General features: G+C 30.2%; 5 protein-coding genes across 15 annotated transcripts in view; 4 read left to right on the top strand and 1 right to left on the bottom strand.

The window, feature by feature from the left end:
* Positions 1-9,451, top strand: part of LOC106788035 (serine protease inhibitor 3/4-like) — a 27,049-nt gene extending 17,598 nt beyond the window's left edge. Inside the window, exons 9-10 of one of the 7 annotated variants that reach the window (XM_014750938.1) lie at positions 8,700-8,870; positions 9,214-9,316. In XM_014750938.1, the coding sequence (XP_014606424.1) occupies positions 8,700-8,851 (152 nt within the window). In that variant the 3' untranslated portion in view covers positions 8,852-8,870; positions 9,214-9,316. Of the gene's footprint in view, positions 1-397; positions 666-6,874; positions 7,108-7,618; positions 8,005-8,699; positions 8,871-9,213 lie in introns of those variants that run through there. The other 6 variants (XM_014750937.1, XM_014750936.1, XM_014750935.1 and 3 more) reach the window with 6 other exon arrangements.
* Positions 2,605-6,271, top strand: LOC106788037 (antichymotrypsin-2-like). The gene is made up of 8 exons (XM_014750947.1): positions 2,605-2,698; positions 3,790-3,902; positions 3,999-4,178; positions 4,266-4,476; positions 4,558-4,772; positions 4,853-5,038; positions 5,121-5,259; positions 6,105-6,271. Exons 2-8 carry the CDS (start codon positions 3,825-3,827, stop codon positions 6,248-6,250), a joined length of 1,155 nt encoding a protein of 384 aa, XP_014606433.1. The 5' UTR covers positions 2,605-2,698; positions 3,790-3,824; the 3' UTR covers positions 6,251-6,271.
* A 1,589-nt stretch (positions 9,452-11,040) lies between the features above and the next one.
* On the top strand, positions 11,041-12,992 carry LOC106788016. Of its 2 annotated transcripts, none has more exons than XM_014750888.1 (6): positions 11,041-11,229; positions 11,339-11,587; positions 11,664-11,824; positions 11,903-12,093; positions 12,206-12,464; positions 12,566-12,992. In XM_014750888.1, exons 1-6 carry the CDS (start codon positions 11,210-11,212, stop codon positions 12,892-12,894), a joined length of 1,209 nt encoding a protein of 402 aa, XP_014606374.1. In that variant the 5' UTR covers positions 11,041-11,209; the 3' UTR covers positions 12,895-12,992. The 2 variants fall into 2 exon arrangements, with proteins under 2 accessions (XP_014606374.1, XP_014606376.1); XM_014750890.1 differs by having other exon boundaries at positions 11,043-11,181.
* A 1,913-nt stretch (positions 12,993-14,905) lies between these two features.
* On the bottom strand, positions 14,906-17,119 carry LOC106788054 (piggyBac transposable element-derived protein 4-like). Its single transcript, XM_014750974.1, has 2 exons — positions 16,836-17,119; positions 14,906-16,758 (listed from the first exon to the last, which is right to left on the bottom strand). Exon 2 carries the CDS (start codon positions 16,569-16,571, stop codon positions 14,952-14,954), a length of 1,620 nt encoding a protein of 539 aa, XP_014606460.1. The 5' UTR covers positions 16,572-16,758; positions 16,836-17,119; the 3' UTR covers positions 14,906-14,951.
* Positions 17,120-17,228: 109 nt separating this feature from the next.
* LOC106788033 (dedicator of cytokinesis protein 7) lies at positions 17,229-25,916 on the top strand. Of its 4 annotated transcripts, none has more exons than XM_014750920.1 (21): positions 17,229-17,275; positions 17,703-17,880; positions 17,957-18,135; positions 18,208-18,349; positions 18,421-18,624; positions 18,716-18,907; positions 18,972-19,196; positions 19,290-19,567; positions 19,650-19,965; positions 20,058-20,363; positions 20,516-20,721; positions 20,808-22,571; positions 22,663-22,790; positions 22,880-23,142; positions 23,222-23,481; positions 23,555-23,989; positions 24,074-24,426; positions 24,502-24,704; positions 24,765-25,084; positions 25,171-25,221; positions 25,803-25,916. In XM_014750920.1, exons 1-21 carry the CDS (start codon positions 17,250-17,252, stop codon positions 25,819-25,821), a joined length of 6,048 nt encoding a protein of 2,015 aa, XP_014606406.1. In that variant the 5' UTR covers positions 17,229-17,249; the 3' UTR covers positions 25,822-25,916. The 4 variants fall into 4 exon arrangements, with proteins under 4 accessions (XP_014606406.1, XP_014606407.1, XP_014606408.1 ...); XM_014750921.1 differs by having other exon boundaries at positions 25,806-25,824; XM_014750922.1 differs by having other exon boundaries at positions 17,243-17,365.
* Positions 25,917-26,438: the final 522 nt, after the last annotated feature.

Below are 26,438 nucleotides of genomic sequence, written 5' to 3'. Positions count from 1 at the left end.
ATTTGCATTTATCTCTTATGTCAATTATTGAAAAAAATATTTACATTTTATCTTGTGTTTCTTCCTTTATATATCATGTGTATCATTTATAGATTCATTATTTTATTCTTTTAATTAAGTAATATATATATATACATACATATTGATGTCCGTAAATACGTATTCACATACATGCATACATACATACTGATGTATATATATAGTATATTCTCGTAAAATTAGTTGCATAAAATAAAATTAAAACTACCTCCCCTATCAATGCTTTGATATTTGATTATATGTATATAAATTATGCTTTTGTGCATAGTTACGCATTACTTATTTAATACTTTATATGAAATAAATCTAGTTTTAATTAGGATATCATTTAATATAATCAAACAATATTCTGTTGCAGAATTGAACATTGTGTCTTTTTCTTTGACCATTCCTGTAGAATTTACAATAAATCATCCATTCTACTACAGTATTATACAAAAAACACCAGCGGAGGAACAGGAAACCATTGTCTCTTTATTCTCTGGTCATGTAGCACAATAATTAATTGATTTTAATAAAGAACTTTTAGCAATGTCTCAAAGTTTTTGATGTAATACTTACATAAATGTATAAACAAGAACAATTGGGATCTATGCTTCAAATGAAATAAATAAATAAATAAAAATGTTTTATGTTATATAATATTTTTGTCCTTTTACACTTCCTATTAAGAGTGCAAGTTACTTCTTTACTAAACCTTCTTATAGATATTCTAATCTACTAAAAAAGGCTCGTCATTTTGCCTCTCTCTGGAGTCAACAAGAGACGATTATTAACCGTGCCTACGATTTATATAAATTTAATTAACTTTAGTGTTTAGCCGGGAACAAGGAACAAATCTAACGTTGATCGTTCGTTGACTACTATACTATTTCATATAAATTATTTCCTATTAGCAAGGAAAACAAATTTCCAAAAGAAATAAGAAAAAAATACATTTGAAATGTTCATATTACCGCCAAGGGATAACCGTGAGTTCTATCGGTAGAATGTAAAATTACAATTATAATTATTAAAATAAGAGATATAAACTTTTTGAACGTTAATCGAAAAAGATCATGGTCCAAGCATGAGGAACCAGAACAAACCATATCGGAGACTGAAATTTATCAGGAAAAGATCATGCTGTCAATTTGGTGGGATTACAAAGACATTGTGTATTATAAACTGCTTCCAAACAACCGAAGGATCAACTCAGATGTTTACTGCCAACAACTTATGAAATTGAAAGAAGCAATCAAAGAGAACAGGCCAAAATTGGCAAATCGTAAAAGAACCGTATTCCACCAAGACAATGTGAAGCCACACGTCTTTAACAACGCGTACAAAACTATTGGAACATGGTTGAGAAGTGATATCGCATCATTCATACAGCCCCGACCTTGCACCATCGAATTATCATTTATTTCGAAGTTCACAAAACTTCTTAAATGGAAAAATTTCAGTAATAACAATGACCTTCAATCGCACTTGGTTAGGATTTTTTCTTTGATGAGCGCGAGATCATGAAGTTATCAGAAATATGGCAAAATGTCATCAAAAGAATGGAAGATATTTAACTGATTAAAGTTCATTTTTTGTAAATTATCTAACGAGAACGAAAAAAAATCGTAGTTGTAAATATTTTTACAAAAAAAGTCTATTTTTTTAAAGATCAGTTTAAAATCGATAAACATTTTTCGAAATAAACAAATTTTGATTTGTCTGTCTTTATTTCTTTCTTTCTTTTTCTCTCTCTAGCTTTCTCTCGATATGGATTAGTTCTATGTATTTAGGCAAATCAAATGGATTAAATGACAAATGTAACGTCCCGCCACTTTTATATCACATTTTTTCGCCCTAAAGTTACTTACGCGTCTACCGCCTGACCTTTTATTAATTATTCTGCTCTCTGTTTTTCTTCTAATCACTAGCTGGAATGCAAGACAAGCGAAACTCAATCTAGTAGTTAAGTCAATTATAATAGAAGCTCAATTCAGTGGATAAACGAAAGACAAGCGAAACTTAATACAGTAGTTATTATAAGAAATAATTGAAACATATATTAAAGAATAAAAATGACTATGTAATTCTTTCGATAAACGAAATTCACAACGGCAGCTAATTGTAAGAAAGTTATTTTTCAATGCAGTATGTATCTTCTGATTGTAAGCGTATCTCTATTTAATTAGATCCAAGAGGCCATATAATCCGAAATCCATACCTTCAAACATTTAGCCGACCTGCGCAGCCTGTTTTATCTGAGAAGCACCTCTTTGTATTTCGACGTAAACCTTCTATCGTCTACCCTTTTGCAATTCGTCCGATGTTTTTTATCTTTATTCAAAACGTTTCAATCTTTTGAAAAACTGATAAGTCCCATATGTGAGAAATAACAAGAAGGGTTTACGAGTCTCCCACTACGTCCCACCACTAAATTTTACGAACATCTCCATAGTGGGGGTAGCCACGAAAAGCGTATAAGAAGAGCCTGCGTGCTCAATCTTTAATTCTTTCTGTTAAGTTCTCTCAGTATTTTAATTTAGTCTTAGTTTTTTCAGTTTAGTTTAAATCTCAATTTTATTTCTTATTTTGTCTCAATTTACCGCCAGTGAATTTTCTAAATTCTCGACCTCGCCCACACGAAGATCGAACCTCCGTCTCACTGCGTTTCCAATTTGTAAGTATAATTTATTAATAAATTCTGTTAGTGAACTCCGGAGCGGTGGAACCATTTTTTCAGCCCCATCAACCTTTCCAACCTTTCCTAACTCCACGTATATGTTTTATTTATCAAAGTCTTCATTTTATTTAAAATCTACGGGTAATTGTTTACACCATAAAATTAAGTCACTTGATCACGGTTAAACTCGATGCATGCAGGGTGATCAAACGTCCAATCTGGATGTAACACAAGCATCTATTTCATTATTCACATAGATCTTGTCTTGTAAAATCGTCCATCTTATTCTTTTAACTTTACGCAAATGTAATCACACGCATCGATGATTAATAATATTGTATAATTTATTGTTTTTAATGGTTAACTTATTTATAGTACTTGCAAATTATAAAATAACATTCGATAACATCGAAGTGTCATTGATGTATTATTTCTCAGAACATATTTCAATTATGTAACATCTAATATCACTTTACATTCAAGCTAGATAATTATTCCCATAGGGCATTCCACGACTACTCGATCACTTGCGATTCTGACCCCTTTCGATTTCACTGTAACTTTTTCATTATTTTCTACCCCATTGAAAACCTTTCTGAGAATTTAATTATCAATATTCTTATCCAGAAATAAATATTATTAATATAAGTCTCAAAGGGAATTTTGGACGATTGTTAAATCTTATGAACAATTTATTTTGAACCAGTTGTACGTTTCGTCCCTTACTTGGGACTTTCTGAGAATTTTTTCAAATTTTTTTACCTAACCCAAAAACAGCTATGAATTTTTCTAGAAAACACATCTAACTGAATTTTTGATGACGTTCTATCCATTTATTATTTTTTTGGTCTTTAATTCTTCTCGTTTTGTTTGATATTTAACGAAGTTAAACGTTTTTTTCATTCTTACAAGAAAATTTTTTCTATTCTACAAATTTATTTCGATAAACTTCTGTTAGTACGTTCGAAATCATTTCTGCGTTCAATAAATTTTTATAATTATTTAACGCGATCCTTTTGATGAAATTTAATGTAATCGAAATGTAATCCAAATAATAATTCTTTTTTTATTTTCATTTTCACTATTAGACTTATTAATTTTTGCAATCTGCCTGGTAATCACCATGGCTACACCTACTCAAAATATGCCCATTTTGGATGTCATTGAAGGAACCAACCACTTCTCAACGTCCTTCTTCGCTGTAAGAAAAATAAATCTCTATTTATATTTCGATATATTATTATAATTTTATTTGAATTGAATTATTAATTACGTCATTTATAATAAACTTTATTAGGAGGTCGCGTCATCAAATCATGGCAATTTGATCACTTCTCCTCTTAGCGTTTCCATTGTTCTTTCTATGGCTGCTTATGGCGCCCGCGGAGAGACTCAAGACGAAATGAGAAGTGTTCTCCATCTTCCACCGATGTCCCAAGCTACACGTGGATATTCAAATCTTATCAAATATCTTAGCGTAAGGATTATTAAATCTTTTAACTTAATTTTATTTAAAATGTTGATATTTCTACTTAATCGTTCATTTCGAAATTATACATCGTAGTACGCCACAGACGTAGAATCTCATCTCGCCAATAAAATTTTCACGAACAAGGGATTCTCCGTGAAACCATCTTACGAAAAAATGATTGAAGATGCATTCTTATCGAGCTCGCAATCTGTTGACTTTTCTCAAAGCGCATCGGCTGCTAATACTATCAACCAGTGGGTTGAGGAACAAACTAACCACCGCATTAAGGACCTCGTCAACTCCGGTTAGTTTACTTTTTTTCTTTCATTATTTCTTTTCTATATTGCATTTATCATATTTTGTGTATACTTATTTTGCATTGCAGATAGTTTTAGTAGTTCAACCGTCATGTTCCTCGTCAATGCTGTCTACTTTAAGGGTAATTGGAAGACGGAGTTCGATCCTAGATTTACTCAAAATAGACCCTTCTACGTCAGCAAGACCGAAGTTAAGAATGTACCAACCATGTTCGGATCTGGAAAGTACAACTATGGTGTACTTCCTGAATGTAAAGCCTCTTTCGTCGAGCTTCCATACAAAGTAATTTGATTTGAGCTATTTATATTAACTGATTAACTGATGAATTAAGATCTTAAATAAAAGAATTGTTGCTTCTTTAGGGTGAAGATTGCAGCATGCTTATCATATTACCCGATGAAATAGATGGATTGGCTGCAGTCGAAAAGAAAATGGCACTCCACGGTCCTCACGAAGTTCTCAAGAAAGGAGAAACAACCGAAGTTCAAGTTTACTTGCCTAAATTCACGATCGAAAGCTCTTTTAACCTCAATCAACATCTTAAGAATGCGAGTATTATACGCTATAATGGACATTAGATTTCACGAAATGAAATATATTATTAAAACATTATAATCTTTCTTTACTTAGATGGGAATAAGAAAGGCGTTCGAAAAAACTGAAGCTAACTTCCAGGGTATTTCCGACTCTGATGTCTACATCTCTAAAGTGGTGCAGAAGGCATTCATTGAAGTTAATGAAGAAGGTACCGAAGCTGCAGGATCAAGTGGTAAGTACATTACAACTTGAATAAATTGTAATAAAACGGAAGTAGGCGAAGGCTATAGAGATGAAACGCTAACAATTACTTTGTCTCTTCCTTTATCCTATGTATCTCTTTTTTTCTTCCGAAATATTCTAAAAACTGTTCTAACAACATTACATAATATAACAATTTATTTATGCTACTAAAATAATTCAGCAATGTATCTTATTTTTTATCAATTTGTAGATATTATTCGACTTTCCTCCTTTAATGTTTTCTCAAAAATCTTAGGAGCTACGTCCTGTTACATATTGGTGTTCATTATACTTCTTATGACTATCATAATTGCATTAGTAAAATTTTTTGTCTTTTTATTAATTTTATGATCGATAACACATTTTCCTTTAGTATCGTTCATCAGGGATTTCAAGGAAATTATATTTGAACCTCACGCCATTATTTCAGGGACACATCACCTATCCAAAAGTTTATGCTCTTAATATTATTGTAGGTACTTATATAGAAATTACAAGATTATTTTTCACGAAAAATTGGTTTAGAAAATTCGAAATGTAATGAACATTATTACTATTAAATTACAAGTCTAAGAGTAAGCTAAATATTAATACTAACGTAATTACACATCTGATAATATTTTTTTCTTTTTTTCCATTTATTTTCTTTTTAAGATCTCCTATGTATGTATATATGTATATATGTATGTATTGTACACGTATCTGCTTATTTGTTATTTATTGTTAGTTTTGTTCGATGATGCTTTTTGCCAATATTGCAACTAACAAGATTTTCAAAGAAGTCAATGTGAATAGAACTTTCATATTTTCCTGTGATTTAATACTCTGTTACAGGCGTGGAAACAGATGATAGAATTGATTCCTCCGTACATTTTGTCGTTCATCATCCGTTTTTTTATGCTATCGTCAATAAAGTTGGCAACGGCTCCGAGAGTCCAGTACGCTTATTCGAAGGTCATATTGTTGATCCAGTTAATTAATGCTTACTACTACGGATCTGTTATTTTGTCATTATTTAATTATGTAATATTATAATAAAGTAATATATTTGCATTTATCTCTTATGTCAATTATTGAAAAAAATATTTACATTTTATCTTGTGTTTCTTCCTTTATATATCATGTGTATCATTTATAGATTNAAAGAAAGAAATTTTCTCTTTAGAAATGTTTTTATTCGATAAATTATATAATAATCTGAAAAATCACTTGGGAAATAAATCTTTACAGGCTATGAGATAATATATTTTTGCGAACATATTTATTAATATCAATTAATGATATGAACAAATAAAAATGCAAAATTCGATAGTCTTTTCTTATCTCATAAAACTTATATCATAAAAAAACTTCTTTAATCGAACTTTTTAATGTAAAATTTGCTCTAAAAATATCACTTGACACCAATAAACACATAAGTAGAATCTTCCTATCATGCTATGGTTATTTATGTTTTATCATGATCTATTAATTTAAACGCATCAGATTTTAATTGAATTTTTTAAGCATGCTGCCGCTAGAAAAAAAAAGCAAATTGAATCGATGTTTATACGTAGAATGATTTTAGATTTGGAAATAATATACTAATACCTTTACAATTATAGCAGTTACTTTAGCATATCGCTGTTTGAGTATTCCACGACCACCACCACCACCAATTTTCAAGGTTGATCGTCCCTTCCACGTGAAAATCATTAGAATGAAAAATTTCGCCAATGACAACCCTTCAAGTACAAAATTAGAACTGTTTACAGCGCACGTGGTTGATCCCTCAGATGATGTCTAAAAATAAAAACTGACTCCTTTGATAATGCATTACCAAATATATTAGTATTAGATTCTTATCATAATTATATAGATGTATTTAACGCTTTGCTGTAGAAAAGAAAGAAATTTTCTCTTTAGAAATGTTTTTATTCGATAAATTATATAATAATTTGAAAAATCACTTGGGAAATAAATCTTTACAGGCTATGAGATAATATATTTTTGCGAGCATATTTATTAATATCAGTTAATGATATGAGCAAATAAAAATGCAAAATTCGATAGTCTTTTCTTATATCATAAAACTTATATCATATAAAAACTTCCGTAATATCGAATTTTATAACGTACAATTTGCATGAAAAACATCACTGTGCCTTAATAAATACATAAGCAGACGCTTACTATAATACTATTTTAAACTATATCTTATCAAAATCTATTATTTAGAATGCAATTGATTATAAATTTACTTCTCTAAGCATGCTGCCGTTACAAAGAAGCAAGAACGATCGAGCATGTTTATATATGGAATGTTATATATGATATAGGCTTACGTAGTAATTACTGAACAATCTCAGTAGGTGCTCTAATGCGACATTCGAGTTCACTTAAAAGACCACCACCAGCACCAATTTTCGAAGTGGATCATCCGTTCTACGTGAAAATAATTAGAGCAGAAGATATCTCAAATAAGATTTCCTCGAATACGAGATTAGAACTGTTCATCGCGCATGTGATTGATCCACTTTTATAAATCAAGGAATAAAAATCAACTCCTCTGATAATGCATTACCAAATATATTAATATTAAACAATTACGTTGCTCTAGTCTCTTATTATAAATGTATATTATTGTTTTCTGCTTTGATGTAAAAGGGACTAAATCTTCCCTTTTAAACTATTTAATCGAATATATATTATATGAGATATTTGTCAGAATAAATCATTACTAATACAAGAAAAATATAATGTATGTTTGTGTGAATATTTACAAATATCAATGATTGATTCGATCAATTCCAAGTGGGAAACGTTGATCTAAATATCAATGGACAAAAGGTTTAAAACTCTACTTCTAATCCGATAATCTGTCCGAAAGCAGATCCATTCTTATTTGAAAAAATATCTGTAATAATATATGACAATAACAACATTCCTATATATGTAATTAGCAATGCGAAAATTATTCGACGAATACAAAAAAAGAATATGTGTATATTTTTATGTTTGATATTTAGAATCAGTGTTTATCAAAGTATCATCGGGTAGGATGAAAACAGTTTTCCGTGTCGATAATTCTTTTTCCATCTAAGGATCATTAAAAATAATCTAGAAAATTATGAAAATGTTTCTAACAATGAGGAAAAATCTCAATATCCTGAGATAAAACTTGACATTTTCTCTGCTCACATTATAAATCTATAAAAAACTCTATAAAAATGAAACTTCTTATGAAATGTTATATCAAAGAATAAATGAATAAAATGCCAATTTATTTGGGAGCTTAACTAAACTAATTTATAATATGGTTATATATTAAATTAAATCCATTAACACATTGTCTCTTTTCTCCTATTTCTTTCCTCGTCTTATTGCTTTTAAATTGTTTAATTAATGTCTTATCCTGTAAAATGCATATCAATAGAAAATTTGTTTCAGGATTGATGATCTGTTTAGCGAGTCTACCGATCATTATTGATTTTAAGATCGATCATCCATTTTACTATAGTATCGTCCATCGAGAATTTCAAGGAAATGATTTAAACGTCACGCCATTATTCCAAGGACACATCATCCATCCAAAAGCTTAAGTTCTTAATATTATTATAGGTACTTATATCGAAATTCAATTTCATCGAATTCATATAAAATTGGTTTAGAAAATTCGAAATGAAATGAGCATTATTACTATTAAATAACAAGACTAACAGTAAACTAAATATCAATACTAACGTAACTACACATCAGATAAAATTTTTGTGTTCTTATTTATTTATTTTCTTTTTAAGATCTCATATGTATGTATGTATCGTACACGTATCTGTTTATTTATTATTTGTCGTTAGTTCTGTTGTATCATGCTTTTTGGCAATATTGCAACTAACAGGATTTCCGGAGAAATCAATTTGAATAGTACATCCATATTTCCCCGTGATTGAATGCTCTGTTACAGAAGTGGTCTTGCTTGAAAAGATGGGTACCGTCTCCGAATCTATATTTAACGTCGATCGTCCGTTTTTCTATGCTATCGTCAAAGTAATTGAAAACGATGGAAACAAATCCGAGAGTCCAGTACGCTTATTCGAAGGTCATGTTGTTGATCCAGTTAATTAATGCTTACTACTACAGATCTGTTATTTTGTCATTATTTAATTATGTAATATTATAATAAAGTAATATATTTGCATTTATCTCTTATGTCAATTATTGAAAAAAATATTTACATTTTATCTTGTGTTTCTTCCTTTATATATCATGTGTATCATTTATAGATTTATTATTTTATTATTTTAATTAAGTAATATATATATAAATGAGGCATTCCACGTCAAATCGACTACTTTTGACCCCTAACTCTTTCGATTTGGCTGGAACTTTTTTTAACATTTTCTACCCTATTGAAAACCTCTCTGAGAATTTTTTCAAGATTTGTTACCTAATTCAAAAAAATGGTTTTTTTTCTTTGAAATAGCCATAACTTTGTCAAAAATGGACCTATTGGGACCTTCCTTTTTTGCTTTTTTGTTTTTAAATGTTCTTTTTGGAAATAAATTTTTCAAAAATATTTGAAGTTATATTCTTTAGGAATTATTTTTTTTCTTGGAAAAAACCTCAACTTTTTAAAATTCTGGATCGAAATTTCTTTCTATTTTTTTTCGTAATTAAAAAATTTTTGTTTTTTCTTTCGTAATATAATTTTGTTCTTATGCTAGCATAAACCAAAATAAATATATATAAATATTTTTGAATCTATTTATTGACCTTAGTTTTTTATTATATATTAACGAAAATTATAATTAGAAAAAGGTTTCAAGCACCATTGGTCAATTTTTTAAGTCAATATAATAAACAATTTATTTAGACTTCTTCGGTCGCTTAGCACACCAAGGCGTAAGCACATTTGGAAAAAAATGAAAGTAAAGTTGCTATACCTGCAGGGGATATATATAATATACAATATTATTTGATAGTATATATAGTATAGTTATATTTTAAGAAAATTTAAAAAAATTCTATTTAATTGTTAGTGTTTAAATACGTGTGTGCCTTCAGAAATGCGTTTTTTATACATATATATTTTAAAAAGTAGAAGAAAATCAAAACGAGTAGATGATAAATCCAACGATGATCACCTGTAACAAAAAGAAAACTATATTAATCATACAATCAAGTGATACAATAGCCTAACATACAAATCGTCCAGTTCGCAGAGATGCACTTTTCAACTGAATTTTTTATTTATTTTTATCAAATCTCTATTAACCGTTGCAATAAAATTAAATTTACACGCGTGATTTTACAATTACACAAAATAAATTTAAATGTGTTGCATTGTACATCGTTTCGTGATACGTAATACCGCGCTTATTATTTTTTAAAGTTATTGAATAAAAATAACTTGTAGAGTTACGCGTACAATACGAATTTACTTTTTCTTTTTAACAATCGTTTTGCATAATAGAATTACCGAATTTATTTGTGGACACTATGATATACTCGTATATAACTAGTATGCAATATATACTAGTGTATACTTGTATTTTTGCATTAGTCAATTATGCAATAATCACTAGCCTTGAAAGACGATTACTCCCATAAGTTTAAAAAACACGCGTTTGAACTATGGTTCCCTGGTGGTATGTGAGAGATTTATTCATTTTTTTTTGCTGTTAAGGTTTCTTGCTAGCGTTCCTACGGTAATAGAAATAAGAAAATAAATATTTGAATTTATCATATTACCGCCAAGGGATAACCATGCGCTCTATCGGTAAAAGGTAAAATTACAAACATAACCGTTAAAATGGGAGATATAACTTTTTCTTTAAGGACAGTGTTGACACGGATAAATGGTTAATGTAAAGTTTTATTTTGTCAATATGGAATAATTTCCTGTTCAGATACCTGGTCTGGTTTAAAACAAGTATATAATAATCCTTGACATTCCTTATATGGTTGAAAATATTAACGAGTAAATAATGTACCAATTTATAAAAAAAAATTTATATAAAAACAGTTATTATGATTGATTATTCTCAAATATTTAATATATATAATAGATAATATATTTATTTTGTTAGTATGGATTCTTCCAATAACCAAAGTACGATGTCGTGGAGTAGTGCAGGCCGATCACGCGGAAGAGCAAAGTCAATTGACATTCAGTTAAGAAGGCCTGGAATAAATTCATACAGCAAATATAATCAATACGTATGCACTGAAATTATTGCTGGAATTAAAAAGCTTACTATCAATGAGCGCATACAACCTGAACAAATAAATGAAATAGTTAATCTTGTTCCTACTACTAAGGATGAAGAAACGTTAAAGTATTCATTTTTATTGTATATTTCAATGAAACATTTTTATTATCGCTTTTCTTTAATTAAAGGTGAAACATTTTAGGAACATTTTCAATACGCTATATAAACATGCTTTGGAAGATAGAATTTTTGGCATAAAATTGGCAAGTTTATTCAGCGATGTAGCATTTTTTTCCATTGAAGTTAATAAAAATCAAAATATGCGATATTTATTACTGATTGCACTACAAAATGATTACAAAAGTGCGTCCCTTATTAATATTTCTAATTTCTTATTACCATTTATTTTATAATTCTAATCAATGAGTATTTTTTTTTTAGGAAGGGAAGAAATTAAAGAAGAAAGTATTATATTGTTTCGGAACGTTATCTCATTACTCGGAGAAGTATATTATCAAATGACATTAATATCGGGTAAACCTCTAAAAGTATTAGAAATACCATTGCTCGATTGTTGGAACATGTTATTAGAAACTGCAACTGAAGAAGATATTGAACTTGTCGCAACACAGGTTTCATAATTATTTAATTTTTATTAGTACATAAGTTATTTTAAATGATGTTACTTATACAAATAGAGAGTCTAATGAAGTTTTAATCTAATATCTACATCTTTCATTGTAGATTATTATTACTGGTAAAGGCATGTATGGAAGACCAGAATTAGATCAATTTATGTTAAATATAAGAAAAACTCTTACGAATAATACTTTATCGAGCACAGCTAAAGAAATGTTGTTATTGACCATTGATTTAGCTAATCAACAATTTCATTTATTGCCGAAAATTTTAAACGATTATTACGATTCCCGTCTTGATCCAGCTGTTCTGATATATTTCCATAGACACAACAGAGAACTCGATATTAATGAAACCGATGAAGGTAGTGTTTGGTAACATTGTTTCTTATCAGGCATGTTATTCGTATTTTAAATAAAGTAAAAGATGAGATGACATGATAATTAAATCTCTTATTATATGTAGAGCCGACAAAAACTTTGACGCAAAAGAAGAATAATGTAGATCAAGAATTTGACACATGTAGTACTTCAATGCTGCAACCTAAACAACAAGAAACAATTCAAGCTGAAAATTCAGAAGAAAAAGATTATTTGGTAATGGATACTCTCTCTCTCTCTTATAAAAAAAATTTTAGAACGGAAAATACTATTCCAAGAGCAATACGTGGACCTGGAGCAAATAAAAATTTTCAAAATAGATCAAAATCTATTACAAATCCAATACCACCTAAATCCATGAGTAAGAACAAAGGATGGGAACACGATGATCGATTTGAAGATGCTCATGATTGATTTATAAATAATGAACAGTACTAATCGTAGATAACTACAACTATAATTAAATATGTGTTACACATAAAAAAAAAAGAATATCAATTAATGAACAATAATTGTAATAGAAATTTAATGCATTTTTGATACCCATAAAATTATTTACCCTTCAGAAACAAATTTAGTATTAATTTATTATAAATTTTATTTCTATCACAAATATTAAATTTATTTAAATGCATAATTTTTTTTTAATAATTGCGTTTAATGAATTTATTAAATCAACATTGGTCAGAAACGTTAAAACAATCTAAAATATTATTAGAGTACACTACCGTATTCGAGTTACCTTAATTGATGGATAATTAATCGAAGGAAATGTTTATTGTAGGATAAAAGTACCGAGTATAAGCTCAGTGTACCGTCTTCTTCGAAATCCCACGTTAGACTGACACATTGTCTTTTATGAAAGTTCTTTTATTAAATGTTGTTTATGTGACTTTTCCTAAGGCTACATATGCATAACAAAAATAATATTCGTAATAAATAGAATTTTCTTTTATGGAAAGTCATATAAACAAAAATAAATAAGAAAAACTTCAACTGACATTCATAGAGGATAACGTAACAGTCTAACGGCGGATGTCGAGGAGAACGGTACTTTGATCTTATACTCGGTGTTTTTTGATTAGAATATTCATTTTTTTCGATTAATTAACAATTGTTTAAGATGTATCGAACACTCTAATGTACTCCACTAATACTAACGATTGTTTAAACGTATATAAATTTTCTTCAAACATTAAATATCTATTAACATTCTTTAAATATATTAAATAATTTCAATCTGATGTTTTATTAGATGAAAATTTTACCCCACCTCCTCGAAGTCATCACTGCGCAAGAACATTAAAACAAATATACCTTTGTTGAAAGAATTACATGAAAATTAAATAAATGCTAAAATTAGAATGTTATAATCGTAAATTCTATTAATTACAAATAATTTTCTCGTAACACACATGCGCAACGTTCGGGAGGTCATATAAACAGCTTTTAATAAAATTATTTTTATAAAAGAGAAAGTGCCAGTCTCAAGGTGAATTTCGAGGAGGAAGGTACAACAAAAGATAAATCCATGTTTTTGGATTACAATCTACATTTCCATCGATTAATTAACTATTATTTTAATACTCTAATGCACTCTCTTTATATATTTAAGTTGTTTAAACACATGTATTGGTTTATACATTGTATACTTATAAATATACTTTGAATATTAAATAATTTTGATGTGATATTCTATTAGACAAAAATTTTATCCTGAAAGTTGTCACTATGTAAGAACGTTAAAACAAATATACTTTAATTTAAACAATCTTAAATATTACTGGAATATATTAGAATGTTCGATATACGTTAATTGATTGTTAAATAATTGAAAGAAATATATATTGTAGTTTAAAAGCATGAATGTACCGTTCGATGCACCGTCTTCCTCGAAATCCCCCGTTAGACTGATACATTGTTCTCTACGAAAGCTCTTTTATTGAATTGTTGTTTATATAACTTTCTATAGGAATAAATTTTATTTATTACGAATATTATTTACATTGTACATACGCAGCCGACTAATTAATAATCGTACTTTTTAACTTGCAGCTTAAGAAGCAAATTAATTTTTTTAAATAAAAATTAAAATTATTATCTCTTCCAGTTTTTTTATATAACATTGAAATGGACTTATTGATTATCTATATTATTCTTTAGCCGCTAAAATATTTGAAAAGGAAAAATGGCCCACAGTCTATTAATTATAAGAAAAGCCGGACAATGCTAGTTTATATTTTCTTAGGAAATAATGTTTAATCTATGTATAACAAAAATGTTTAGCTCAAAAAAGACCATATTTTATTTGAACCATATTTAGAAACTTGAATTGGGGTTTAAATATTTCCTTTTCATTCAAAAATGGACAGAACTTTTCGATAGACATAATACTAGATAAAAAAAATCAAAATAGCAGAGTGAGCGGTGGACAATAACATTGATTTTTATTTATGAAAATTAAAAAATTATTACATAGGCATATCACGATGAACCATATTAAAACATGGCAAACAATAGTGAGGGTTGTCAGTACAATTTCCACAATATGTAGTTACTTTCTTTGTACGATTCTTTGCATATAATCGACCAAATTCCTTTGCATTATCTTCATAACATTTTTTGCATCGTCGTCTAATTTGTCGAGCGCTTCCACTTTTTCTCTGTATTTCGTGATGCTTTCTAATTGTAATTTGTGGTCTGGGTAAAGATGCATTGTCAGTATCGCCTTTACGTGATGTTAGTTGTGTTACTAATTTTTGTTGAAATTCAAAAATTGACATACGTTGGGTTATTATATTGTTATACATTACCCAAGCATTTATTACTGAGGTTTTAAGCAGAAGCTCAAAAGCTATTCTTTTATACCATTTTTGACCTTTTCTTAGTGGATTGAAATATGATTTTATCTGATCAGATATATCAACATATGACTTATTGGCATTATAATCTACAAAAATCTTTGGTTTAATTGAACTATTTTTTCGACCTGCAACTGTAACCATCTCCACAGAATGTTTAGTTGAGAGCATAAGTATGTCTCGTTTATCCTTCCATTTTAAAATAGTTAATCCATTTTTATGTTCTCTTGCAATGATCTCACCCTGTTTTAGCTTCTGCGATAATATTTCTTTTGGAATACCATGACGATTTACTTGAAGAGTTCCAATTAAATGCGTGCCAAGAGAAAGTAATTTTTCAGCCAACACGATACTCGTATACCTTTTATTTGTACATAACGTATGTCCTTGATTTATTATATTTTGACAGAGAGACATTACTACATTTATGGTTGTACTTTCTTTTGTATTTGTAGTTTCTCCTGCATATAATTGGAAAGAATTTACATATCCTGATGTGCTGCATAACTTAAATAATTTTATATATTGCCTAGATATAGTTTTTCCACGGAATGGGATTATAGATTCATCAATACAAACAGTCTCACTAGGATTATAATATTCTTGAAAATTTTTATTTAAAATGTCAGTCAATGTTTGTAACTTACATAATAAGTCATTCGGATTAATAATTTTCTCATTGTCCACAAAATGGAGCATTCTCAATAATATTTCAAATCTATTGCGGGACATCACAGTACGTGGAAAACTTTGTACAAAGAAAGGATCTGTTGTCCAATACATCTGTATACTTGGAAGTTTCACCAATCCCATCCACATAATCAAACCAAAAAATTGTTTAATTTCTTGTGCATTAGTAGGCACCCATTTATTTAATCGTTCAGATTGATTTTTTTCCATTATTTGATTTGCATAATGATTAGTTTGACTTACAATCAACGTAAGTATCTCATCATCAACAAATAATAAGTAAAAGTCTATCGGTGAAGTGCATTTGACAACTTTAGAATTTGATAAATTGATACCAGGAATGCCAGAAAAATATTCCAGATTGGGCTGATTGCCAATTGGATTAAACCATATTTGTTTATTATTATTGGTACCTTCATACCATTTACTATCATGTTCACCCTCTGTCTCATCATCAGATACAATTCTACAAAGTTTAGATGCATATGATTTGAATATTTCATCAAACGATGAATCACTAAAAGCTTCTTCAGACGACATATCTTTGGTGGACGGGTAATAGAGTATAAGTGAAAATTTTGGTCAAAACAGGATATGTATGCCAATATATTCTACATTATTGACCATTGTTTATGGTATGTATATTTAATAAATTTAATAGTACGAGACATATGTTATCAACTTTCACACATCAAAATTTAATACTTAACACTTCATCTTTTACCCACTGTCAAAAATATATATATATATATATTTTTTTTTTATAATAATGGTTATTTCAGAGAATAATGGTGTATGACATACGTGAACAAGATATTCTGCTTGCTGTATCGTTTAACAAGAATAATTGCTCAATAATTGTGACAAAAAATGAAATGATAAAACAAAACGACTGTCCACTTTTTTCTCTGATTACACCACGAGAATTAACGATGCAGGACAGATAAATAAATACATTAGACATTAATACCATTCAATTATACCATTGAGTTTAGTATTCTATTATTCTTTTTAATATAATACACTACTTATAAGTTTATTCAAATACGTGTGACGATCAAAGCTGAATGCATTTATATTGACATTGTCATCTGGTAGGTGCATTGTCGGTAATATAGGATGCGATATAAAAGGGATAAGTTTAGGCAGTATTAAATCTATGTTATACCTTATTTATGGTAAAACCTTTAGCAAAAATCGAGCTCTTGTCATTTAAAGATGGAAGGAGATGTAGGTGTAGACATGTAGGTGACAGTGATATTTAATTATGAATTTGTTAATGAAAGTAGTATAAATAATTATTAGATAGAAGGATCTGTGGATATTAATTTAATGTGGGTGTTCCAAAAGAGTAACAAAGATTTTGCAGATATTTTTTTATTAAAAATTAATGTCATTCATTTTCAATGAATTTAAATTAGACTAAGTAATTATTTTCTTTTTTAATGCATTATCATATTTTTTATTTAATCGTTTACTTCAATGTTGATATAAATATTTAATAATTATTATTTTTTTGCTTTAATTTCTATAAAATATTTGTTGTTTATGTAGATGTAAAAAATTATATATTAAAAATAAATATAATTTATATAAAAATGATTGATCATTCTTCAGACTAATTATATTATCTTTGATATTAATTTAAACAACATTTATCAATAATTATAGAATTTTATCAAAAGAGGGTTTCACAAAGACATTTATAATGTCTTCGGTTCAACGAGCTTTTGCTCACAAGTTGAGCAAACAGCATGCGGCAGATGTAAGACGACAAATTGCTACCTCTACCTCGTATTCACGAGACTTATCGAAAAGTGGTAGTAGTATTTCAGGTTTTTCTTCAACTGTAAGTTTTTCTTAAATTTATTTATATCATAAGATGTTTCTTAAAATGTAACCAAGATCTATATTTTTATTCAAAGATGTCTCTATGCGAAGTACTTGAACCACTTGATTATGAAGAATTTCTTGTACAACATCAATCGGTTTTAGACAGAGATCCATTAAGACCGATATTAGATTTTCCTCTCGAAGATGTTGAGCTTAGGATTGTAAAACGAAAAATTCGAACAGAAGAACCGATAGTGCCATATGAATCATTGTAAGTGCTTTTTTTTTTTATAATAACCGTAATAAATTATATAGTAATTTATAATTATGATTTCATCAATAGGGATACAGTGTCACCTTATGTCAGAAGATGTATCGAAAGTTTTACTTCAGATTGGGTTATGGTACATAGAAAGTACAGAGGAAGAGTATCTCCCATCGCTAGAGATAGATTACTTCAAGATACACCCAGACAGGATTTTGAAGTAATTTAATATAAACATAATTTTTATTAATGTAAAAATATTAACATAAAAATTTGTTGTACGTCGAGTAGGTAGATCAAGAATATACAAATGGTTCTGGATCGCCAAACGAAGAAGAAGACTCATCAAATTGTGGAGATACACCAAGAGGTTCTTGGGCAAGTTTGGATTTAAGACATTCTCAACATGATCCACTTCTTCCAAGCTTATTGGATAGAGTTTGTCCAGAAACGATTGATCAAATGAATGAACAAAAACGTTCAGAGGATAGACAAGTTAGTAATTCAAAAAATATTTACATACAGTATAATAATAATATTATTAAATAATTTATTGGAAAACATATTGAGATGAGATTAATTTTAGGAAGCATTATTTCCATTGTATGCTCTTCCAACTTCTCCTGACGATGAATGGCAAGAAATTAATGCTGCCCCTGAACCATCTGATCCTTTTTCTCATAAAATTCTTATAAAATGTCTTCAATTAAAATTGGAGTTAGAAGTTGAACCAATATTTGCTAGTCTTGCATTATACGATGCTAGAGAAAAGAAAAAGGTATATATAAATATTAGATAGATTTTAATATTATTAAGTAATATAATTTTACGACATATTGTAGGTTTCAGAAAATTTCTATGTGGATATGAATTCGGAAGGTTTAAAAAGAATGCTTGGAGGACATATAGCTTACAGCGACGCTAGTACATTAGCTAGAAGTTGCGTTATGAGTATTAGTAAACCAAGTCCTGATTTATTTTTGGTTGTCAGATTAGAAAAAGTATTACAAGGTGATATTTCTGAATGTGCCGAACCATATTTACGCGAGGATAAGAATAAGGAAAAAGTAATTTTATTCCTAATGTTAATTCTATAAAAAAAAATGATATAATTTTCATTAAAATGAATAATTTATAAAAATATTTCTAAAATTATATAGGTAAGAGCAGCTGCTGTAGCAGCATGTGATCGATTGGGTCGTTACAGGATGCCATTTGCATGGACTGCAATTCATTTATCTGGAGTTATAAATGGTGGTGGTGGTGATACAGATAACACTGGTAGTGCAGGTTCATTAGACAGAAAGTCAGGTGGTTTAGAACAATGGCGAAAAAAAGTAGAAACTCCAACTCGACGAGGTTCATTAGAAAGACGCAGTTCTGATAAAAGAAGAAGTTGGTCACCTGACGATTTTGCTAACTGCCTTGATACTTTCAGGTACACATGTAGAAATATAGTTTTTTTTTTTAATATATGCAACATTAAAATAATTAAAAACTATTATTTTGATTTATTGCAGGCCTATTACATTGAAAGTTTCAAGTTTTTTCAAACAAGAAAGTGAACGATTAAGAGACGAAGATTTATATAAACTTCTAGTTGAATTACGTCGTCCAGGTTCTAATTTGAAACGATTAAAATGTATACCAGGAATTTTAAAATTAGATCTTAGTCCAAGACCTGAGGAATTACCTAGGTGTCTTGATGTTGATCTTAGAAGATTGATACCGTATCCAGACGAAAAAAGCCGACCCGTTAAAGAAATACTTGAATTTCCTAGCGAAGTTATTTCTCCAGATTTAACATATCGTAATTTACTTTACGTTTATCCAAAGGTTTGTAATATTAGTTGATATTTGATCAATAAATGAAATAATCATTAAAATATATGAATTACATATTACATTTGATGTATTTTTGTATGTAGGAGGTAAACTTCAGTTCTAGAACAGGATCAGCACGCAATATAACTGTTCGTATTCAGCTTATGGGCGGTGAACAAGAAGCAGACGCATTAACAGCTATATTTGGAAGATCTTCTTGTCCTGAAATGACACACGAGTGTTTTACATCTGTTTCCTACCATAACAAAAACCCAAATTTTTATGATGAAGTGAAGATCAGACTTCCTGCTGATTTAGGTGCTAAGCATCATTTATTGTTCACTTTTTATCACATTAGTTGTCAGAAAAAAGCTGAACAGCCGAATGTTGAAACGGCTGTAGCTTATACGGTAAGTGTGACTCATTTTCAGATGAACAATAAATAAGAATTATATAAAATGTACACATTTTTAACTAATTATATATTATATTTTTAAAGAAAAGATATATATATATATATATATATATATATATACAGAAAATTTTATATTATATATTTTAGTGGCTACCACTTTTAAGAGATGGACACCTTCAATCTGGTGAATTTAGTCTGCCTGCAATGTTAGATCCACCTCCAGCAAATTATTCTTATATCGCTCCTGATGTTCTATTACCAGGAACTAGATGGGTAGATGCTCATAGAGGAGTTTTCACAGTTATATTAGAACCAGTATCCAGTGTACATCCACAAGATAAATATATCGACAGGTAATATTTATTGTAATAATTATGATTTTTAAATTAAAATTTTTTCAACCGTATAATTAGAATAATTCAATACACGTAAATTACAGATTCTTATCACTTTGTGGCTTCTTGGAAACTGGACAAGTACCACCACGTATTGGAGAGGCAGGAATGGAATCAGAGTTAAAATCAGCTCTTATGGAATTAGCACGAGCTTCTCCTTCTGCCTTGGTTCGCTCGTTACCACAATTGTTAGACCAATTAATTGCGCTTTTAGTGCGACCACCTACATTACCATCTCAGTCATTAAATGTAGCAGCTACTATTTTTGAGGCTCTAGGTCTTTTAGTTCGTAAAATAACGAATTTACCAGATGGTCAAGTTGATGCACATGGAAGACATGCATTGCTAGCTACATACATAGCATATCAATGCTCATTACCTACCACATCTCAAACGCCAGGAGTCATGAGAGCCCAAAGTAATCCTGACTTACCTGTGGAGGATTTAGAAATGGAAGTTCATTCTCGAGGATTAGATAGAACTGCATCAATGAGACAGGAATCGCCGTCAATAAACAGTCAACCATCTAGAAGACTACTACATGAAGAAATAGCGTTACATTGGGTGGTTTCCACCGGACAGGCACGAGAATTAGCAATAACTCATTCTTGGTTCTTCTTAGAATTAATAGTTCGTTCTATGGTTGTAACATTGTCGGAATTGGATATCTTGGAAGCACCAAGAAAATCGAGATTTTCGCCACAATTTTGTGACGACATAGCAACACTTGCTGCAGCTCTAACATCAGAAGTTATTTCACGGTGTGGGAAAGAAAATCGTGTAGCATCTAATTTAGTTTCAAGTCTCGGCAATTTTCTCTCCGATTTATTGTCCGTTATGGATAGGGGATTTGTATTATCTCTCGTTCGTGCTACATGTTGTTCTCTGTCAGATGCGTCTATGCATATTCCTGACTCTGCTGCTCTTTTTGCATTGAAACTTGATCTTGTAAGAACAGTATGTTCGCACGAACATTACGTATCTCTGAATCTTCCATTTGGTACTGGATATACATCAGGATCAGCACCAGCATCTCCTAGCCCATCCACCGGTAGTTCTGGAAGTTTAATATCTACTCTCGTTCCTGGAGATCGAGCTAGATTCTCTGAATTGAGTCAAGAATTTCGACAACAACATTTCTTAGTTGGACTAGTTTTATCCGACTTGGCAAACACTTTGGAAATACCAAATCCAATGTTACAAAATAAAGCTATTGGCACGATTCGTTATCTTATGGGTTGTCACGATGTCGATCCTAGATACTCTGAACCTGCAGCAAAAGCTAGAGTTGCTGCTTTGTATCTTCCACTTTTGAGCATCATTATGGATGCTTTGCCTCAATTATATCATTGGGATTCTAAAGATAAAAGTGTTTATCCAGATGAATCGGGATCTATTACACAATCTGTTGCATTGGCTATAGCTGGTGGAGCATCTGCTGATACTGCAGGATCACAATGTCGTGTTTCGTTAAGTTCAGAAGCAACAAGGCATCTTCTTATGTGTGCTCTGTGGATACTTAAGGGTTTAGAGAAAAGTGCACTTGGACAATGGTGTTCAGAATTAAGTTCCAGACGCGTTTTAAGTATATTACAAGTTTTAAATATCGCAACGGCAGCTTTTGAGTATAAGGGTAAAAAAGCTTTGAAAAGATTACCACCACAAGCTGCCGCTACTAGCGATATCCGTTCAAGGCTAGAAGATGTTATACTTGGTCAAGGTAGTGCTAGAAGTGAAATGATGTTGCGCAGAAAAGAGAGAGCAAGTGGCGATAAATTGAGATGGAGAAAAGATCAAATGCCTTATAGGTAAAATTAAATTTAAATATATATATATATATGCATATTAAGATTTTGTCATTATTAATTTTAAATAAAATATTATTAAAATATTTTTTAGATCATGTGAACAACCAGAGGGAAGAGCAGTGGAGCAAGATGCTCACATAGAAGGTGCCTTAGCAGCTGAAGCTTCACTTGTAGTTCTAGATACTTTAGAGGCAGTTGTACAAGCAGATGGAGGAGGAGGTAAGAAATTATTTCTTTTTGTTATTATTACAAATCATATGTTATTATATCTTTAACATTAATTATTAAATTTAAAAATAAATCAATAGGCGCAGTAGTTGGAGCTGTACTGAAGGTGTTATTAAGAGCATTAGCTAGAAATCAAAGCACATCGGTACTTCAGCATATGTTTAATACTCAACGTGCTTTAGTTTTTAAATATCATAGCGCTCTTTTTGACGAGGAAAGTGAAAGATGTGGCGATTTATGTTTAACATTACTTACAAGGTGTAGTTCACCTTTAAGTGCTATTAGAAGTCATGCAGCAGCCAGTTTATACTTATTAATGAGACAAAATTTCGAAATCGGAAACGTATGTGTTTTCTAATATCAAATTTCTATTTTGTATTCCGGAAATATTAGATGAACATTATATTTGATGTTCTTAACAGAATTTTGCAAGAGTTAAAATGCAAGTTACGACATCGTTGTCGGCTCTAGTTGGTAGGGGAAGAGCACCTAGCGAAGGAGCTCTTAGAAGAGCGTTGAAAACAGTATTGGTATATGCAGAACGTGATACAGAATTAGCTGACACAAGTTTTCCCGAGCAAGTTAAAGATTTGCTTTTTAATTTGCATATGATACTATCAGATACTGTTAAAATGAAAGAATTTCAAGAAGACCCAGAAATGCTTTTGGATTTAATGTATAGGTAAAGTTTTTAAATATCAGTCATAGTGAATCTTTAGGATGAATATTTCAAACATATCTTCGATCAAATATAGAATTGCAAAAGGATATCAAGGATCACCAGATCTAAGATTAACTTGGCTAGCAAACATGGCACAACAACACATGGAACGAAAAAATCATACAGAAGCTGCAATGTGTCTCGTACATAGTGCAGCACTTGTAGCGGAATACCTTCATCTTTTGGAACCAGGTGGTGGTGGTAGACCAGTGGGAGCTGTTGCTTTAAGCCCAGTAACACCAAATGCTTTAGAAGAGAGTGCTGTTGGTGACGATGTTTTAGCGAGAAGAGAAGAGGGTTTGTGTTTAGGACCAGATTTTTCTGAGAGTGGTTTAGCGGGTCTCTTGGAACATGCTGCAAGTTCTTTTCAAGCTGCTGGAATGTATGAAGCTATTCCTGATGTATACAGAGTATTATTACCGATAGCTGAAGCTGCACATGACTACAAAAAACTAGCAAATATTCATGGGTAAAAGATAATGATTTATTAGATAAAATTGAAGGTACTAATAATTAAACTGTCCTTTCAAATTCTTCTTGTTTTATTTGCTAGAAAACTTCACGAAGCTTATACACGCGTTGAACAATTAGCTGGAAAACGTGTATTTGGCACGTATTTTAGAGTTGGATTTTATGGAGCACGATTTGGTGATCTTGCTGGCGAGGAATTTGTTTATAAAGAACCAACGTTGACTAAACTTCCTGAGATATTCTCAAGATTAGAAAATTTTTATGCCGAGCGATTTGGTACCGAAAATATAGTTATAATCAAAGATTCGAATCCTGTAGATCCAACGAAGTTAGAACCTGACAAAGCATACGTTCAAATTACTTACGTTGAACCGTACTTTGAGTTGCACGAACTTAGACACAGACCTACTGTGTTTCACAGAAATTTTAATATAAGTTTGTATCGATTGAAAGATGATAGAAGCCCAAAAGCATTGTTTATTGTTATCAAATAATTACTATTATTTTTAGAACGTTTTGTTTATGCAACACCATTTACACCTGGGGGTAAAGCACATGGCGAGCTCAGAGAACAGTGCAAACGTAAAACAATATTAACAGTGGCAACGCATTTTCCTTATTTGAAAACAAGAATTCGAGTTGTTGCTAGAAAGCAGATAGTATTAAGTCCTATTGAAGTTGCTATCGAAGATATACAAAAGAAGACAGCTGAGGTATTTAAATGATTTATATAATGATATATATGCACATATAAAAATATTTGTTTGATACAGGTTGCAGCAGCCACAGCTCAAGAACCACCAGATGCAAAAATGTTGCAAATGGTTCTTCAGGGATGTATAGGCACAACTGTTAATCAAGGTCCTGCGGAAGTAGCGGTTGTTTTTCTTTCAGGATTACGAGAACAAAATGCACAGCCTTCGAGGTTGCAGCATAAATTACGTTTATGCTTCAAAGATTTTTCCAAAAGATGTCTTGATGCTTTACGCAGAAATAAGAATTTGATAGGTCCAGATCAACGTGATTATCAGCGAGAGTTAGAAAGGAATTATCAAAGATTGACCGAAAGATTGGCACCACTTATTGCGTGGAGGTAGATATATGATCCAGTGTTCCAGAAAATTAATTATTGGGATTTACATATTATGTACTTGAATTTTTAATAATTATTTCGTGTAGCGGACCGTCCTTAGGCATGCAGTCGATTACACCAGCAGCAACATCCCATTGGTAAAAAAAATATAATCTTTTATCTCATTAGATATTTACCAAAGATTTACTTTCAATTATTAGATGCTTAAGTATACGAATTAGCTATTTAATATACACGTATATATTCATATATAACTTTTCATTATATGATATATATACAATGGTTACTTAGATTATATATTACGTTTATGTATGTGCTCGTTTCTTTTTTATATATTTATAGAAAATTAATAATGATATATATTTATAATATTTATACTAATACTAGATAGTGTTATATACTTTATGACAATTAGAAATCGTGTAGTCAGATTATTATGAATAAGTAAGTATTTTATTATAGATAGGCATTTGCATATTGATTAAGATTATTTTCATGAATATTAATAAAAATATCGCATTGTGATTATATGTCCTATCATCCATATTTTAGAATAATCTCTTTGTATATCCAACTACGTAAGATTTGTACTACCGAATTATTGATATTATCGAAATATAACTAAACAATTTTCTATTCTATTTTTTTCATCTCTTTCATCTTCGATTATATTCTACAGCATATATATATACTTATACAAGCTATTTATATTCTATAGCAGAAAGTCCATATCCTAACACTTACCGTCTGATGTTTTTTGCAACAACATTGTGCGTTCAAAAGTTGGCCAAACAAGGGTTCCACATTATCTGTCCTTTTACATGCATCGACGTAAGTGGTAAGTTTTTTCTGTCAACATTTTTTTATCTCGATTATCTTTTTTCATTTTAAATTTTATTTGTATCACAGCATACTTATTTTCAATTCATATAAGGAAGATTATGAAGATTAGGAATGTAATGTTATATTTATTATAAATAATTAGTAAAAAATTAATAATAGATTTTTTGTCAAGTAATTCATTAATAAATTTAACGATTTTGAGCGTTAAAACGAAACAACGAGGCAATTTGGTGGTCTTGAGGTCGGATGGCTCATGGCCAAGTGGTCAACCGGAGAAACAGCCGATCTAGAATCCTCGCCAAGGTAGTTAGCTTGTAAGATAGTTGATCATCGTGTTTTAGATTAGTCGACAGTGTAAATGACCCGATAGTGCAAGTCGTCAACTTCCTCGTTAGCTGCTTGAATTACTGCGACGTTTCCTAATCAATAGTTAGCACGTACTTTGAATGAATTTCAATCAATTGTTTAGTCTATTTGATTTAGGACATGGTATATATATATATATATATAT

This window comes from Polistes canadensis, unplaced genomic scaffold, assembly GCF_001313835.1.
Source record: "Polistes canadensis isolate GaletaPanama2010 unplaced genomic scaffold, ASM131383v1 scaffold_122, whole genome shotgun sequence".
In the NCBI taxonomy this organism is placed as follows: Eukaryota; Metazoa; Arthropoda; class Insecta; order Hymenoptera; family Vespidae; genus Polistes; species Polistes canadensis.
The sequence above is the reverse complement of the archived record's forward strand: the minus strand, read 5'-3'. Positions and strand labels throughout refer to the sequence as shown.

Excerpts from the sequence above, each read along its gene's own strand:
- LOC106788037 (XM_014750947.1), top strand. The coding sequence starts at position 3,825 with ATGGCTACACCTACTCAAAATATGCCCATTTTGGATGTCATTGAAGGA. Across the intron at positions 3,903-3,998 it reads TCTCAACGTCCTTCTTCGCT|GAGGTCGCGTCATCAAATCA; the intron begins GTAAGAAAAATA and ends AAACTTTATTAG. Across the intron at positions 4,773-4,852 it reads TCGTCGAGCTTCCATACAAA|GGTGAAGATTGCAGCATGCT; the intron begins GTAATTTGATTT and ends TTGCTTCTTTAG.
- LOC106788016 (XM_014750888.1), top strand. The coding sequence starts at position 11,210 with ATGGTTGAAAATATTAACGA. Across the intron at positions 11,588-11,663 it reads AAGGATGAAGAAACGTTAAA|GAACATTTTCAATACGCTAT; the intron begins GTATTCATTTTT and ends GAAACATTTTAG. Across the intron at positions 11,825-11,902 it reads ACTACAAAATGATTACAAAA|GAAGGGAAGAAATTAAAGAA; the intron begins GTGCGTCCCTTA and ends TTTTTTTTTTAG.
- LOC106788054 (XM_014750974.1), bottom strand. The coding sequence starts at position 16,571 with ATGTCGTCTGAAGAAGCTTTTAGTGATTCATCGTTTGATGAAATATTC.
- LOC106788033 (XM_014750920.1), top strand. The coding sequence starts at position 17,250 with ATGGAAGGAGATGTAGGTGTAGACAT. Across the intron at positions 18,625-18,715 it reads AACGTTCAGAGGATAGACAA|GAAGCATTATTTCCATTGTA; the intron begins GTTAGTAATTCA and ends GATTAATTTTAG. Across the intron at positions 22,791-22,879 it reads ACAAGCAGATGGAGGAGGAG|GCGCAGTAGTTGGAGCTGTA; the intron begins GTAAGAAATTAT and ends ATAAATCAATAG.